At 38.1% G+C, this 18,707-nt stretch overlaps 1 protein-coding gene and 1 long non-coding RNA gene across 3 annotated transcripts in view; one reads left to right on the top strand and one right to left on the bottom strand.

Annotated features, from left to right (window-relative positions):
• Positions 1–1,830: 1,830 nt before the first annotated feature.
• Positions 1,831–18,707, bottom strand: part of SLC39A8 (solute carrier family 39 member 8) — a 78,531-nt gene continuing 61,654 nt past the window's right edge. For both annotated transcript variants that reach the window (XM_008156645.3, XM_054727000.1), the window contains 3 exons: positions 5,920–6,127; positions 5,550–5,734; positions 1,831–3,331 (listed from right to left, as the gene is read on the bottom strand). In XM_008156645.3, coding sequence (XP_008154867.3) covers positions 3,182–3,331; positions 5,550–5,734; positions 5,920–6,127 — 543 coding nt within the window. In that variant the 3' untranslated portion in view covers positions 1,831–3,181. The remainder of the gene's footprint in view (positions 3,332–5,549; positions 5,735–5,919; positions 6,128–18,707) is intronic.
• On the top strand, positions 4,215–18,018 carry LOC129151609 (uncharacterized). The gene is made up of 3 exons (XR_008558249.1): positions 4,215–4,388; positions 10,639–10,728; positions 17,909–18,018. It is a non-coding gene; the product is annotated as an uncharacterized LOC129151609 (long non-coding RNA).

The raw sequence follows: 18,707 nt of genomic DNA, 5'->3' as shown, positions 1-18,707 counted from the left end.
AAGCTAAGGGAAATGTGATCTAGCACAGGTGTTGCCACCCACAGCTGGGGGAAGGCAGCATGTCAGTGAGACAGTAGCTATAGCAACATCGGTGTCAGGGAATTGATATATTATTGGGTTAAGAGTCTCTTGCACTGTAACGGACCTTAACCAAACAAAGCATCTGGAAATCATGCTTCTATCAGCCTACTGATAAACACCAAAGAAAGGCCCAAAGGCAGACAACTCCAATCAGAGGATGGAGAAGAGATGGGCAGGTAACGTTCTGCTGGCACAGACCATCAGTCATTAGCCCTGTTAAAATGCCTATGTTAGCTATCCACACATAACTTACGCTGGTAAAGGAAAGGAAATAATGTTCTAGTAAAAGGGAATCTGAATAAATATTTGCATTAGAACAAGGAAGTGGTTCTGGAAGCTTCTAATGCGTTATTATTGACATTATATATTTTCTACCAGGTAAAATGAAATACTAAATAGCCTATAGAAACCAGGGAAGGTAGATTGAATCCTTTTGTTCTCACTCTCCTCCTGTACTAGAATTATGCACCTATGCCCTTTGCCACATGGCTTTGCATCTCTTTTTACAGCAGCCCAGCCTAGAAGACCCCCAGCCTGAAGCTGAGCTGAGCCACCCAGCGATAGCTCAGGCTAGATCAGCTGACCTCCAATCCACAAACCTGTGAGCATGAGAATAGCCTGGTGTGGATCTCCAATTCTTCAGATAATAAGGGGTCTTCTTTGTTATGAACGTTTGTGTTCCCCCTAATCCATACGTTGAACTCCTAACCCCAAAGAGGATGGAATTAGGTGGAGGCTTTGGGAAGTGCTTAGGTAATTAGGTGGTGCCCTCATGAGTAGGATTGGTGCTCTTATAAAAAGGTTCCAGAGAGACCCCTTGCCCCTTCCACCACATGAGGATACACTGAAAAGGCACCATCTATGAATCAGAAAACAGGCTCTCACCAGACTCCAAATGTGCACCATGGTGCCTTGATCTTGAACTTCCACCCTTCACAGCTGTGAGAAATGAATATCTGTTGTTTATAAGCTACTCAGTCTGGTATTTTTGTATAGCAGCCTGAACAGACTAAGACAGGATATGATACAATACTCAAAAAATGCCAGCGATTTCTGGGCATTTTTAAAAATTTAACAACACAAAACTAAAACTATGTTACCCAGTATATAATGCTCTGGAATCATTTTTAGTTTGTCATAGCATCACTGAAGACTAAAAATTAGAGAATGTTCAACTGAATGCTTCAGTATACGATATGTTGACTGATAGGGTTATACTTTGTCAAATGGTTATCTAGGATAATACAAATTTAATCATGGCTATCCATTTCCTACCTATTGCAGACAACACACATAGTCTCCAATAAGTAGCAATTTTCTTTTTGCTTTTTGTCCCTTCATGCTGTATTGCCTGTGTTCAACTCATAGTTGAGGAAAATGGCCAGAAGGTCAACACATGGAGAAAATGCAGGAAGCACCCAGACAGTCCACATACACAATGACCTATACCAAATGAGAGTTGTTTAATATCATGTTGTAAATAGCTTCTTAACCCAGACATACAATCTGTGCTTTAAAAAGGTAAGATTATTTCTTAAAATTTTGTAAACAGATGGCATGATAAAAATAGATTCTATGCTTACTGGTTTGAATGAACAGTTACTAATCTTTATCATTTTTATTTGCTGAATGTCCTTGAAAGAAACACATCACCAACTTCCTACTTATCTATCTCTCGCATAATACCCAGTATGTAAAAGTCACTCAAAAAAGACGCATACTAAAATTCATAATGAATGACACAATACATGGTTCCAAAGATGTTTACTATTTGGTCCAACAATATTTTTTAATTGTCAGTCGTAAAGTGAAATGTACATTCACAAACATGTTAAACACCCATCAGACCTGCATTATTGCTATGAGACACCATTTTATACTCTGTGGGGAAATGCAATTCCTGAGGTCATTATTGGCTTTTATAGATCATCTTCTTCACTGTTAAATCATCTTTCCTTAAGTGACTTGGGAGTGTGAATTGGGGTCAGGAAGTCAATTTCAGACCAACTTTCTATGCCTACTAAATGAGAAAACAGGCTCTATCTTTTACAAAAGGTAGAAAAATAACCATGATGTGCAGAATTTTTTTTCCAATGTATACCATACAGGAAAAATGTAGACTGAACACAAAAGAAGTGTTTTCTGAATGATCTCAATCCCATAAGGAACGTATGTTTTCCAGGTAATCAGTCCTCGACGTACAGCAGTCCAACTGTTGTTTTGCATTTATTTAAAATATCCTTTGCTAAATAATTGTGTTCATCTTTAAAATAAAATTACTTAAAATTACATTCAACTTTTTTTCTTAAAACCAGGACATTATACATGAAAATTGAGCCACCAGTTACCAGCTTTGCAGACTCTTTTTGTTTGGTGCAACCACAACCTAAGTCATACAAAGCAATTCCTACTTTTTGTGAAATCTGGGAGAGTTTACACTTAGAGATAAGTATCAGATACAGCCTAAATTTACTAAGGCTAGCAAAGCTTTATTGATTTCATAATTTATATTGGATGGTTTTCAAAACAATCCTATGAATGCCTAACTAAAGTATGACACAACAAAAGCTGAGAGCAATACTTCATTCCTGGGTTCATGAAGGCCTTGGAATCATTCGTGTCTGTGTTGTATACGTTCTGATATCCTTCCACATTTTTATGTACTTGCTCATGAAAGTACTAGAACAAATTAATTTAAAAGAATACCACTCTGAAATTTCTTAAACTGTTGATCCTACTCAGAGGTTTAAAAGCTTCCACCACCTAGCTTGCATTCTCCTTTGGGTTTTTGGTGTCTAAGTGACTATATACTGCATCTTTCTTGCTTTGAGATGATTTTCTAATCTGTATGTACATGAAAAAGTAGGTATTTACCAAAGATCTTGCATACAACGCTTTTCAGACTGGAACTGTAATCTTTTGAAACATTTCTAATAACAAATAATGGCCTATTTCACAGATCTGAAAGCAATAACTAGTTTTCTTGACCTACAGTTGAAAAAAAATTATCTTTGAACTAAACAGGATCAGCTTAAAATCCCTCTGGAGATGTTTTTATTTATTACATGCCTTCATTAACAGCACCATCTTTCATCTCCTGTTACCCCAATTCAATTTCTCCTGCATATAAAGTAATGAGCAGGATGGCTGTGAACCCAGTTAACATTCCAGCGTTCTGAATCATGAAGAAGGTGAAGTCGGTCTTTCTGCCAGTTACCTTTTCTCTCAGCATGTCGTTCATCTCTGGAAACTAGAAGAGAGATATATTGTTAGATAACTGTCGCCATCTTGTGGTGAAATATAAACTAGTCATTTACAGTCTTCTGAAATAACCATTTATTTCAGATGTTTTGATGTTTTAGGAATATCTAGCTCTATTAAATATCCAAAAAAAAGTACTAAAATAGTGTTACCCAGTGAATTAATCAGTTAATCAGTGAAACTGGATTTACCTCATTTTATTCTCTCTCTCGCGCACGTGCTCTCTCTCTCTCTCTCTCCCCCAGCACAGCATTCTTTCAGAGCCTCAAATACATGGAGCCTCTTTCCTCCCTCAGATCTTCACACCTGCTAAAATTTTTACTGAACTTTTCCACCTCCAGTTTTCCAATGAGCTAAATCCTTCAGGTTTCAACTTAAATCATACTTTCTTAGAAAGGCTTCTCTTAGCCGCTTCTAACTTACATTAGGTTCCTTTACTTTCCTCTCTCATATATCGCTTTACCTTCTATTTCACAGATTTTTTATTTGTAATCACTTAGTCATGTGTGTGGTTTTTGTTTCTTTGTTGAACTGTAGGTTCTCCTCATTGTAAACAGAAAGCCCTATGAGTGAGGGGACAGTGCCTCTTGTCCACACCAGCATGCCCAGTGGCTTATCAATTTCCAGGCCTGGTGGCTGAATAAATCATTTTTTAGTAACACTATACATTTCATTTCATTTCTGTTCTTTTCTATTTGTGTACTTTTGCTTGCTCTGTCCCTCACAAAATTACAAGGTTTTTAAATAAATTATGCACAGCTCTGGGATTGAAGACTGTAACGTTCTCATTACAGTGAAAGCAATTAAATCCCCAAGTTCTGTGCTTAAGATCTACTCTTTCTCAGCAGGTAGCTTCTACTGAAAAGGCTCCATGTGGAGATCAGCGAATGCCACTCCTAAGAACATATTCCAAAATGCTTGCTGTGTGTGCAATGGTGCATTGTACCAGCTTCCAAGAGGTCCCCACAGTCAATCATGTGCCTGATTTAAGAAAATTTGTATGAGAATACAATGGGCGAAACCATTCTGAAAAGAATGAAACTGCTGTAAGTATATACAGCATCATTTATTTCTGCAAACTAAACGCTCTAATAGAGTCTGTTCCTATATCAGAGAAAGGAGAAGTGATGACCTAGCATAAATAGAGCAGGAAACACTAATTCTCTGAAGAAAAATATAAATGCAGTGATGGCTCTAAAGGATGGAATCCTTGCTCTTTTAAGGGGCTGAACAGCACAACCAACAGAGCTTGGCAGTGATCATTTGGAGCTAAGAATGCAGATGAAGGAACTTAAATTATTAAATTATGTCTGTAATTTAAAATGTTCAGTTCTAAATGCAGAGGAAATAATCCTTGATTTGCATACACTTAGCACCTCTTCATTTTCTAAAAAGCTGTACATGATTCATATAAAAATGCACAGGACTATTTATATGCTCTCTCTTACACAAACACACACACACACACACACACACATACACATGCATATAAATACACAAGACACAGCCATAGGTATAAATATAGATATAAATATAGACTGATCCAAGTACATATTGTCTAATTTTATTTACCAGTTTTAGTTTCACCCAAAGGCTCTCACTGTTTAGAACTTTGAAATAACAAAATTCTATTTATAAAACAAGTTAGTCCTCTTCCAATGTGAGATCCTCACAACAGAGAAGAAAAAAACCCTAAGGGACATACACTAATAGAATACAAGGTTTATCTACCCCAAGACAAAAAGCTAGGGAAAATATCTCTACTTCAGCAAAAATAATTCATTTCCTCTTCTATCAATAAGATCATAACTTAAAGAATCACCCTGCCAACATTGCTCAATGGTTATACATCGACCTATGAACCAGGAGGTCACAGTTCGATTCCCAGTCAGGGCACATGCCTGAGTTGTGGGCTAGATCCCTGGTGTGGGGCGTGCAAGAGGCAGCCAATCAATGATTCTCTCTCATCATTGATGTTTCTATCTCCCTCTCCCTCTCTCTTCCTCTCTGAATTCAATAAAAATATATTTTTTAAAAAGAATCAATGAGAATCCCTTTCAAATTACTATTCAAAGAGTTATCTGCTAAACCAGGAATATCTTAAATTACAACAAAAAGAATTTCCTTTCGCCCTTAGTCAAATTGTAATCTAGATGTTTATTCATAAATTTTAAACTAAAACAAGATAAACATTTAAAATTTCTTACCATGTCTGCCAGAGAAATATACAGGAACATGCCTCCGGCAAGTGCGAATATAATATTTGGAGCAAAGTTGTTGCCCACCAAGATGCCAAAAGCTAGCCCCACATAACAGGAGCACGCAGAAAGGAAATTGAATAACAAGGCTTGTCGAGTGCTCATTCCTGCATTGAGGAGGATCACAAAGTCCCCTAGAAGAAGAAGAACATATCAAGAGTTTTTTTCATTTTGGGGATGAGATGAAAGATAATGTCTAACAAGGGCTTCTTTACTTTGATGCCATCGGCAGGGTGTTTAAGTGTGTCAATGTGAAGTGTCTCATTCCACTGAGAAACCAGGAAGTAACTGACTTTGACAGTGTGAGCAGAGCCCTTACCTAGCTCGTGAGGAAACTCCTCGCACAGGATTGCTATAGAGGTGCTGAGTCCCTGGAGAAGGGACAAGGTGCAGGAAGCCCCAATCGCCAAGCCGTCGATGAAATTGTGGAGGGCATCACTGAGCGTCACCATCCAGGCGATTGTCCCTATCTCTGACAGTTTGGGCCCCTTCAAGCAGGTACATGAGCTTGCCTCCTTTTTCTCATCCTGGAAAACGGCAGAAAAATCAATCCACAGAAAAGACATTTTCTTGAAAGTGTAAGAAATATAGAGAAGTTGGGGATGTGTTATGTCTTGAGGGAGACAAAAGGTTATAACAGAAAGTCTTTCATCGTGGATGGGAACCCCTCATCATTTGTAACAGAGAAAAGAAAGCATGGTAGGGAAAAGGGAAATGAATAGATTGGCATGCCTTGAACAAGCCACTGAAAAGACATTTTATTTTACTTTCCCCTTAAAACAATCCTTTGATTTACATGAACAAATTCCTACCACTGCCTTTCTGAAATGTAACAGTTCTTAATCTACGAATTTGATTTATTCACATACTTTGAAATAAAAAAACATTTTTAAAGGCTAAATTTAAAGTCTTTTGCATGTTACTACTTAAATGTGAAATCCATGTTTAAAGCATGATGGCCTCAAAGAACGTTTGTTCTAGTCACTCCTACACCACTATGTGACTGTGAGCGAGTTATCTGGGCCTCAGTTTCTCCAACTGTAAAGTGAGGAGAATGTATTAGATGATTCATTTATTTTTCCATGACTTATTAAATTTCCACAGTCTTCTAGGTGCCATGCTGGGTGTCTAGGCTATAACAACGTGGTTTTACCAGCTCTAATTTCAGCGATTGTGTGATTTCACAAAGTGTGATTGAAACAGCCTTGCCTTTACACTAACACTTCTTTCCATTTTGAAATTATTATAAAAATAGAAATCTTACAATGAACGCTTTTTAAGAATTTAAATTTTCATGCAATTTACAAAAATGTATAAAATCAAATGCCAAATACCAACTAAAGCATTTTCCAGAAATTGTTAAAAAAAAAAAAGATAATGACATGTAAATACGTTTTTAAGTAGGAAAGCAATTTACAATTAACTCGAGAACATTTTATTCCTAATTCCCCTCCCCTCAACTCTACTTCAGCAGCTAATCAACATATTTATTGAACATCTGCAATTTGGAAAACAGTGTGCTGGATGCTACAGGAAATGCACGGAAGCATAAACTTCAGCTTCTGTCTTCAACAAGTGTATTTACCTTGGAGAAACACGACGTAAAGTAGCTGACTGGCTCTTTTTAAAATGTTCACTGTATATCCGGCTGAGAGAGACTTCCTTCAGAGCAATCATCTGAGAGATTTTACATTTACACCAACATCACTTCATTACACAAAACACTTCAGGGACTGTGTTTTCAGAATTGACTTTAGATCTTGCAATATATCTTTTCACTGTTTGCTTAGTGGCAAATATTCATCTTTGCAGGATGATTTTTGTTTGTAGACACAACCAAAGTCATTTGGAGCCTATAAATTCTTTTTTTTTTTAAATATATTTTATTGATGTTTTCACAGAGAGGAAGGGAGAGGGACAGAGAGCTAGAAACATCGATGAGAGAGAAACATCGACCGGCTGCCTCCCGCACACCCCCTACTGGGGATGTGCCTGCAACCAAGGTACATGCCCTTGACCAGAATCGAACCTGGGACCCTTCAGTCCACAGGCCGATGCTCTATCCACTGAACCAAACCGGTTTCGGCTGGAGCCTATAAATTCTTACATTCATATGAAGGAGGGAGGATTGTTAGTACTAGTAATAGTAGAGGTAGTAGTAGTAGTAGTAGTAGTAGTAGTCATAACAGCATTGGAAATAGTCATAGCAAAGCCCTATAGTTTTTTATTATGTGTCAGGTACTATTCTAAGCACTTAGATATTTAATTCATTTAGAACAATTCTATGAATTAAGCACAACTGTTATCATCATTTTATAGCTGAGGAAACTAAAGCACAGAAAGATTAGTTAGCTTACCCAGGGATACAAAGGAAGTAAGTGGGATTTTTTTGGTAACTATTTCACTACTCCGAAGGCCTGGTGGGCAGAGGGGCAGGGACTTCTTGTTCGTAATAGGATCTGGAGGCAGTTCCTCGGAGAACACCCCCTCCTCTCAAACACCTCTTCTAAACACCTGAAGCAGTGTTGGGATAAGTGCTCAGTCTCCTTTGATTTTAAAAAGCAAAATCTCCTCAGCATAAAAAATTTTCATCTGGTCTTAAGACATATTCTTTTTACTTTATAGTGTTAAAAGACAAAGTGAAGCAAATTAAAAATGTTAAAAAGAGGTGTGTTTTGTTGTTGTTGTTTTTTGTTTGTTTGTTTGTTTGTTTGTTTTGAGCAAAAATCCATTCAAATATGGCCCCGCCAAACAGGAAGTGGTGAGGAGCGATCCACCGACAGGAGACGAGGCAAAGCAAAGCAAGGACACTGTTGATTGGCTGTAGCTTCCACCCCAGTTGGCTGTTTGGGACTGATAGCCCTTGGGTTTCTATTTTGTACCTTTCAGGCATTTACAGGCTTAGATTTGAGTTTGCTTCCAGAGGCCATCATAGCATTAGAGCCACCTCAGTCAAATGGCCTCCTGGTTTAATTAATTAGTATATCCTAAATGCACAAAAATATACACAATTATGATTTAGTACATGGCTTGGAATAAGTGCCCTAGCGCGGGAAGCAATTACTGCCAACAGAGAAACAAAGGTGGTCGTGAGAAAAACCATAGAGGAAGACACCTTGGCTTTGCAAAACCTTACTGCCAAGATACACTTGCTAAGAACAGTTGTTTTAATCTTCCAGCTTGGTTTACCTAATCAAATATTTATGATTTTTTTAAATTTTATTTCTTTTTCTTTTCTTATTTTTCAATTACAGTTTTAAATTTCTTTATTTACTTATAATGGTTTAGGGAAAAGAATACAAGACCAAGTCTTGAATGCCTGATATTACATAATATATACAATCTCTGTGTACAAACTCCTTTAATTCTGAAAAAGAAATTAAATTAATATATTAGACATGATAATTTTACCTCTAAGTACAGTTATTATTGAATCTATTTATTATACTCCCTTTTAGCTCTATAAGCTCAGGTCTCCAATTGCACTGTTAGGTAGGTTAACAGTTATACATTTTTAATAGCTTTGGAATAAACAAAAGTAGGCAAACATTTACAAAAAGTCTTTTTTAATTTGCCTAATACTGTTACTGAGCAGAGAGAACACTAAATTCCAGTCCTTCTAATTAAGTTAGTGTCTATTCTTCTCTTTCTCTTTCTTCTTTATTTCTGTTTGTGGTTGTTACTGTTCGCTTGCTTGCTTCTTTGTTTAACTTGTACACTAAATGTAAGGCTATGTTTATCCTCAGCCACGATGAGACAACTCAATCTAATGGAAAAAAACAGAGATCTGAAATCCAGAACTCAATTCTAGCTTGGTTCTGGTGAGAATTACTGTGTAATCATCAGCAAAGCTCTTAAAATCCCCTAGTTATTAATGGAAATGAAAGTCAAGGCAAATTATAGAATAATCAGAATGGTGAGGGAAATAATATCATGGACCAAAATTATAAAAGTAGAGGAGAGACTAAGTAGAAACCCAACATAAATATGGAGGAAGAAGCAAAAAGTAAAAGAAAGAAAAACTACAAAGAAATCAAAATGAAGAAAACAAGTGGGCTTACTGCAGAACAGTTAAAGTTGAAGCAAGGAGGAGGAAGATCTAAAAGAAAGAGCGGCATGAGGTAGGGGGAGGAGGAGGAAGAGAAATGGAAGGAGGAGAAAGATAGAAAGGATAAAGAAAATGAGAATAAAAAGAAGGAGGTAGAGAAGAATGAGAAGGAGTCAAGGAGGGGGAGAAAGATGAGGAAAGAAAAAGAAAGCACGTGGCTACCTTCCAGTAGAATCTCTATTAGGAAAAGGCCCATGGCAGTGGCCAAACGGCGCAGAGGCTCTCGCGGTGGGTGGGAGGGGCGGGACGGAGCGTGAGCTACTAGTGACAGAAGGCGAGGCAGCCAGCTGAGGCAAGCAGAAGCAAGCTACTCACGCCAGCCTCTAGTATAGATTATAAAAATATGACTTATACCAACAGTGAAATAGTATGCAGAGTAATAGAGATGATGAATATCTATATATTTTCACATGTAAAATGCCCAAAACATAGTGCCAAGTTAAAATAAAATTATAAAACAGCATGTCTATTGGGCACCTTTTTGTAAAAATAATAATTATTATCCTATATAATAAAACCCCAATATGCAAATCGACTGAACAGCAGAATGACTGGTCACTATGATGCTCACTGACTACCAGAGGGCAGACACTCAATGCAGGAGCTGCCCCCTGGTGGTCAGTGCACTCCCACAGAGGAAGCGCTGCTCTGCCAGAAGCTGGGCTCATGGACTGCAAAAGGGCACAGGCCAGGCTGCGGGAACCCCCTCCCCCCCCCTACCCCCAGTGCACAAATGTCATGCACTAGGCCTCTAGTAATTTTATAATGGTCTCAGGGAAAATATATTTGGAATGAAGCATACAAAAGTGCTAAGCATGGTTCTCCCTGGGAGATAGTACTGTGAATAATCCTTGTTTGTGTGTGATTTTGTATTTTATGGGTGTCCTGGATTTATTTTTTGCACTTATTGTGTATTATTTTAATACTCAGAACACAAAACATTAAAGCCATGGGGTGAGAATCAGCAAGAGGAAAAATGAATTTGTGATGACTCAGGAGTTATTATCAGCAACAAACAAGGTAAAGCTGGAGAAGCAGGCTGCCTATGGGTCTGATCTGAATTGAAAAGAGGGTATATTATGTAACTGTATGTAACTTTTTTTGTAAGGTTAATGGTTGCAAGTTCAGCACAATCACAATCAGACCTCATCTGCATTGGGGAAGGCAAGATGAGTCATTATTAATGAAAATGTTTTTATGATTTATTGTCTATATGTTTTATCAGTAAGAAGATAAAAGCAAACAAATATTACAGGTAAATATTAAATTCCAAATTCCATATTCCATATTCCATATTAAAAGAATTTTGCAGAGTAAGAGCTCTGGAAAAAAAAAAAGAGAGAGAGAGAGAAACGAGCCAAAAATGAAGGTAGCAACCCACTAAAAAACACAATGAAGATGGCAAAAGGAAGTATAAATGACAACAAAAGATGAAAGTTATATGCCAAAAAAACAAACACAAAAAATGTATGCCTGTAAAGGATAACTTAATGAAACATAAATACAAATAATATAATATCATTTTAAGAATCTGCAAATAAAGATTGATAGGTGAGATTTAAGGAAAGGAGCACTGAATGCAAGACAGCTTAATGATTAAAGGGTATGTATGTGCCTTGGTATCAAATGGTGTGAGTTTGAGTAGTGGCCCTGCTAGTTAATAGTGCTGTGTCTTTCAAAAAGTTACTTGGGTCCTAGCTAATGCACTAAGACAAGCAAAGGCAATAAAAGGTATATACACATTGAGAAGGAAGAAATACAACTGCCTTTGTTGGCAGATGACTGCCTATATAGAAAGTGCAAAAGAATTGACAGAAAAGGTCTTGGAACTAATAAGCATTATAGCAAGGTTGTAGAATACAAAATATACTAAAGTCAATTGCTTTCCTGTATCCCAACAATTAACAAGTGGAATTTGGAAAATACCATTTATATTAGCTCCCCAAAAAACAAAATACGTAGGTGTAAATCCAACAAAATATGTACAAAATCTATATAAGGAAAAGCATAAAACTATGATAAAAGAAAAACTAATAAATGGAGAGATATTTCATTCTTATGGATTGGAAGACTTGATATTGTCAGCATGTCAGTTCTTCCCAAATTGATCTATAATTCAGTGCAATCCCCATCAAAATCCTAGCAAGTTATTTTGTGGATATTTTGTGATTCTAAAGTTTATATGGAAAGACAAAAAAAATCTAGAATAGCCAACACAACATTGAGGGAAAGGAACAAAGTTAGAGAATTGACACTACCTGATGTCGACTTACTATACAACTACAGTAATCAAGACAGTGTGGTATTGGAGAAAGAATAGACAAATAGGTCAATAGAACCAAACAGAGATCCCAGTGCTATAACTAGTGGATGTCTACACACACACACACACACACACACACACACACACACACACACACACACACACCACACAATCTAGACCAGTGATGGGCAACCTTTTGAGCTTGGTGTGTCAAACTTCGCCAAAAAACTGAGCATAACTCGGGTAGTGTGTCACTTTGAGAAAAAACATTATTTCGCAAATGTTTCATCCTCAGGAGCAGCAAATGTTTCATCCTCGGCATGCAGCCGCCTCAGCGGCCTTGTGTCATCAGAAATGGCTACACGTGTCAGTGCTGACACACGTGTCATAGGTTCACCATCACTGATCTAGACAGACCTCCACCCTTCACAAAAATTAATTCAAAATGGATCACAGACCTAGAAGCAATGCAAAATCATAAAACTCTTGGATGATAACACAGGAGCAAACTTAGATGACCTTGAGTATGGCTACAACTTTTTAGATACAATGCCAAAGGCACAATCAATGAAATAAATAATTGATAACCTGGACTTCATTAAAATTAAAAACTTCTGCTTTGTAAATACAGTGTCAGTAGAATGAGAAGACAAGCCACAGACTGAGAGAAAATATTTGCAAAATGCACATCTGATAAAGGACTGTGAAAGAAAATATACTAAGAGCTCATAAAGCTAAACAATAAGAAAACAAACAGCCTGGTTTAAAAATGGGCCAAAGACTTTAACAGGCACCCCACCAAAGAAGATATACAGATGGCAAATAAACATATGAAAATATTCTCCACCTTATATGTCATCAGGGAATGCAAATTAAAACATTATAACACAATATACCTGTTAGAATGGCCAAAATCAGAAACAACAACATCAAATACTGGTGAGGAGGTAGAGCAAGAGGAGCTCTTATTCATTGCTGGTGGAAATGCAAAATGGCACAGTCACTTTGGAAGACAGTTTGGCAATTTCTTACAAAACTAAATGCACTCTTGCCATATGACTCAACAACTGTGCTCTTTGGTGTTTAGCCAACGAAGTTGAAAACTTTTATGCTCATAGATGTTGCAGTAGCTTTATTCTTGTTTGCCAAAACTTGGAAGCAACTAAGATGCCCTTCATGAGGTAAGTGGGTAAGTAAATTGTGGTACAGCCAGGTAATGGAATATTATTAATACCCCCCCCAAAAAAAAATGAGCTATCAAGCCATGAAAATACATGGAGGAATCTTAAGTGCATATTACTAAATGAAAGAAACCAATTGGAAAAGGCAACAAACTGAGTGATTCCAACCACAAGACATTCTGAAAAAGGCAAAACTATGGAGACAGTAAAAAGATCACTGGTTGCCAGGCTTAGGGTAGGAAAATGGATGGATAGGTAGAGCACAGAGAATTTTTAGAATAGTTAAAATACTCTATATTGTACTATAATGATGTATACAAATCATTACAGATTTGTCCAAACCCACCGAATTTACAACACTGAGTGAACTATAAATTATGGACTTGGGGTAATTTATAATGTGTCACTGTAGGTTTATCAATTGTAACAAATGTACTGACCTGGTAGGGGACATTGATAATGGGGGAGGCTATACCTGGGTGAGAGCAGAGGTATATGAGAAATCTTTCTTCTTAATTTTGCTGTGAACCTAAAACTGCTCTTCAAAAAATTAAAGTTCTTTAAAAAAAGTTGCTTGGGCCCTGACCGGTTTGGCTCAGTGGATAGAGTGTCGGCCTGCAGACTGAAAGGTCCCAAGGTTCGATTCCGGTCAAGGGCATGTACCTTGGTTGCAGGCACATCCCCATTAGGGGGTGTTCAGGAGGCAGCTGATCGATGTTTCTCTCTCTTCAATGTTTCTAACTCTCTATCCCTCTCCCTTCCTCTCTGTAAAAAATCAATAAAATATATATATTTTTAAAAGTTGCTTGGAATCTGACTTCAGATTTCTTATCTGTAGAATGGTGAAAATAATACTACCAACTTCAAAGAATTGGTGTGATGATTAAATGAGATGTTTATAAACCACTAAGAGTTCCATGAATAATTACTGTATCATATAGCTCATTTTATCTAACAAAATGCAGATGAACACAGGATTATTACAAGGAAGAAAAACAAAACAAAATTGCCTAAGAGAAAAGTGTGCAAAACAAAACATTCCTCATGTATGATCCTTGAATATATTCAAGAGCATGCTGATCAAGATTATTGGAGAAAATTAAATCTACAGCAAAAAAAAATAGCTTTAGAAAAATAAGAGGGTGCAAAGACTTGTTAAAAAGAAAAAGACAATTTTTAACAAGGTCTCTTAATCTTGAGTATAAATCTACTCTTAAAGAAAGCTATTGATTTTCAACTACTGAAGTTCAAGGTGTGTGAAAGAGTCAAGCGATTAATTAGCCAGCAAGTAAAAAGTATGAAATCTGAGTTAATAGGTTTATATGAATGATATAGTTGACTGGGTATAGGAGGAATAAAAAATGTAAAGATGTTAAGTAATATCGTGCACCCTCAGCACTTCACAGTATACAAAGCACTTCCACATGCTAGTGTCTTCGTGTTCTTTTGACTTTTACAACATATTCCTAGTAAAACAGAACAGATACTGGTGTTCTAATTTTAGAGAAGAGAAAGATGACAATCCAAGAATATAAATGATTTGCTCAAAGTCACACAGAAGGTGTTGGGATTAGGCTACTCGATTATTCACTGAGCACCTATTTTACAGCAAGCAGGAACTGTGGGAAGAACTGAGGACAGAAATATAAACAAAGGAATATCTTGTTGGAAATATAAATAAAGGAATATCACAGTCCAGAAAGGAACATCCAGGATTCAGATGTCAAGCCTGCAAGAAGCAGCTTTCATCTGCCCTTCCAGCGTGACTCTCCTCCTCCAGCCCTGCTCTCTGTCCTGAGACTGTCCTGAATGGGCCACCGCTACAGGCTCCTTGTCCTCTGGTTTCCATTTGAGATTGACCCCTGGAGAGCCCGAGAGGGAGTTCAGGGGTAAAAAGAAGGGAGAAATCATGGCATGTATTCTCCTGATACCCCTTTGTATGGTCACCTCAGCTGTCCATGACCCTCAATTGAAGGCCATGGCTCTTCTCAAGATAATTTCCTTCCCAGTTTCTAGTAAATGCTCCTTCTATTCCACCCTTTGTTGTCCAGGCATGGTCACTAATTTTCCATTACTGGTGCCTGGTTTATGCACTACCCTGGGTCCTCTAACACCTCACTCACACCCATAAATAAGTCTTCCTGAAATTATTCTAATTTAAGAGTCTCATCTGTTCCCTATCAGGATGCTCACAGATACATTCACTGGTGCTGGAAATGGCCATAAGGAACAGATTCCCCCTCCCCGCTGCTCCCAATGGTATTTGAGTTCTTCATATATTCAAAGTAGAGACAACTAGGAAATGGGTTACCCATAGGTAGGCTGAGTTTTTCAGTGAAGCTCGGAATTGTAAAGGGCTCTGCACGGTCTAGGCTGCATCACAAGCTTTCCTGCCTCTTGATCTTCATGGCCCAGCAGACCCAGTAGAATTGGAAGGACCTGTGGCTGGAAGGAGCCTTCGTGCAAGCCTCAAACAGAGACTCACAGGGCAGGTCCCTCGCACATTAGGGTAAAGCCATGTTCTCTGTTGCCACTAACTGATATTTTTCTAGAAAGCAGTCCCTCGCTTGTTTCTGGGACCTTGTAGAGACTTACCTTGGGTCCATGAGACATTAAGTGGCCACGAGATCATGTTCAACGCAAACTAGAAGGTATCAGACCCAGCAAGCCATAAACCGACCCTTCACATCTGCATCCCATTGTTAAATTGTGTAGACAAGATTAGGGCCACACCAGTCTTAGCGACACCAACTGCAATGGCAGGTGATTCAGACTCTCATGATATCTAAATTTAATGCTTTACCTCTTGCCCTGAAAACAACAAGGCTTCGTGAGGGGTTCCCTACAGCCATTTATCTGTGGGTGGATCTGTAACTGTGCCAGCACCAGCCAGCTACACAATCTTACTCACGCTGAACTTAAAATATACTGATAAAGAGAAAGCCATTAACAGGAAACTAATAACTTCTAGTCACCATGAAATTTCTGTGGATTATACGTAAATTGTTTTGTTCCTTAGGACTTGAATAACTGCCTTTCATTTTCAGTTTGGGAGCATTATCATTTCACTGCCTCGATAAAAAAAATAATTTAGGAGAAATCTGAAGGGTTTCAAGAAATATGCTCCTATTCCATCAATGGAATTTAAAGTATATACTAATTATTTGTAGTTATCTCAATGGACTATTTATATCACTCTAAATAAAAGATTGCCTATTGTTACTTCAGATGAGGATAGCATTAATGTTCTGGTACATTTGGGAAGTAAAGTATCATTTCTTATGAGAAGCCTGTATAATGTTCTCCCCAACCCATACAACTCTCATTGTTAAAGAAGTCTTAAAGGGAGTCAGGAGGCACCAGAAATTTGGTTAAGTTTTAAGGTAAATTACAGAAATTTTTGGCTAGGCTCCTGGAAAGTAGTGTTCCCCAAATACAGCCTACATTGCTCAGCATGAAGGCTTCCAGGATGATTCACAGGAGGAAACAGGAGTAGGGCAGGGTGTGAAAGAGGGCCCAGGCAGCAGCTGCCTGCTGTGTACCTACCATGTGACAAGAACTACAGAAGCTCCCACCCAATGCACTACAAATAATTGGTTAACTAGCCTTGCAAGAGATAAGGGACGGCGTGCTCTCTGGTTGCAAGAGAAGATCTAGAAATGCAAGTCTCTTAGGGGAAAAAACTTGGGAAAAGTGATAAAAGCAAGGAATGATAGATGACGAGAGGGATGAGATAAAGTGTTAACTGCAGTCCTGGTGACAGAACAGGCGATTAGGATCATAGTGGGATGTTAAGAAATAGGCAGTCTGCCAGTAGAGAAGAAAATAAATAACAGAGAGTTAGAAATTAAAAAGCTCTTCTCTGTAAGAGGGCACCCTGATCTATATTTTAATGGTTGAGAAAAGCAGAGGCCATCTCTACTTTGTATGTGGAGGGTTAGGGGTGGAACTTCATAGGGGATAAGGGCACCAGGACCTCACTGCCTCTTACAGATGTCACTATGATGCTCTGGATATTTGATGACCAGCTTGAGAAACGAAGTTCTACAGTGAGTGGCCAGATTATTATGATCTCTGAACGCATAGTAATCTGACCACTCAGTGTGTGTGTGTGTGTGTGTGTGTGTGTGTGTGTGTGTGTGTGTGTATTAGAGGCCCAGTGCATGAATTCGTGAATGGGTGGGGTCCGGCCAGCCTGGCCAGGGGGAGGGGACATGGGCTGTTGACCGGCCTGCCTGCTGGTCGAACTCCTGGTCAAGGGGACAATTTGCATATTAGCCTTTTATTATATACGATATACACTGAGTGGCCAGATTATTATGTGTTCAGAGATCATAATAATCTGGCCACTCAGTGTATAGTGAGGAACTGAGTGTCAGAGACATAAGGTACACTCATTGAGTACAGAGCAACAATGATGATAGTATTAGGAGTACAACTCATTAGTTGTACAAGTCATTTAATCTTCACAACAACCCAATGTGGTTATTATCCCCATTTTACAGATGAGGGAACTGAGGTAGAAAGAGTTTAAGTAACTTGCCCAAAGTCATACCTCTAGAAAGCAGCAGAACCAGGATTTGGACCTCTATGCCAAAAACACTATGCCTATGATCTCTAGAAGATGTGGAATTTAATTTTCTTTCTTCTTCACTCCTGTTCACACAGTGTCTAGCATTGCAGGCCCTCTGAAGATTTGTTGTCTGAATAAATGAGTGTGTAGTAATAGTAAAAGTACATTTTTCTCTCATGACAGGTTCACAAGTTATTGCCGCATGAAGCATCTATTCTAATCCTTTCGAAGAGCATTTACACACAATGGAATAGGGGTGAGCACAGAAAAGTGATCATTGATCAATTCCAAATCGGTTGTTCTACATTAAAAACACCCCAAAAGTGCTGAAGTGTTTTTGTTGTTCTTTGTTTTCTTGACAATTCTTTGTGACTAAAAGTTGTGGAGCCAAATCAAAAGTTCCTGGCACACAAGAATTTTTTTTTAATTTCAGCCCAGAGCTTAACATTAGTAGGTGTTCAATAAAATAAAATAAATTATAATGAGTAATGAGGAGAGGAGCGCTTTTTTTGCTGAACTGAATGGAGAAATGGAATGCCAAAATAACATGCCAGTCAATAGGCCTCAGGATGCATCCACCCCAGTGACCACTAGAGGGCAGAAGATTTTTGTCAGCAGCCATCTTGCATCTAACTTTAAGAGGTTGACACATTTTTCAGAAGATTGTTGGAGGAAGAGGGCATAAACATAAGAATAGAAGCAACAAAGGCAATGTTGAGTGCTTACTGTTTGTACTATTCTCCTAAATGCCATGAGATGAGTACTTCCAATGTCAGAATCACAGACGAAGTAATGAGGACACCAGAGGTAAGGACTTGACCAAAACCACAGCTGGAAATGGGAAAGCCAGAACTTGAACCCAGACAATGTGCCTCCTAAGCCCTGTGCAATAATAAAAAGCGGAGAGACTGCACAAAAGGACTGAGTGTTTTAGGTAAGGAATTCTGAGCTCAGAAGTTTATTGCTATAATAATGGATTCCT

The sequence above is a fragment of the Eptesicus fuscus genome, chromosome 2 (assembly GCF_027574615.1).
Source record: "Eptesicus fuscus isolate TK198812 chromosome 2, DD_ASM_mEF_20220401, whole genome shotgun sequence".
NCBI classification, from domain to species: domain Eukaryota; kingdom Metazoa; phylum Chordata; class Mammalia; order Chiroptera; family Vespertilionidae; genus Eptesicus; species Eptesicus fuscus.
This window is presented reverse-complemented; position numbering and strand designations above follow the sequence as displayed.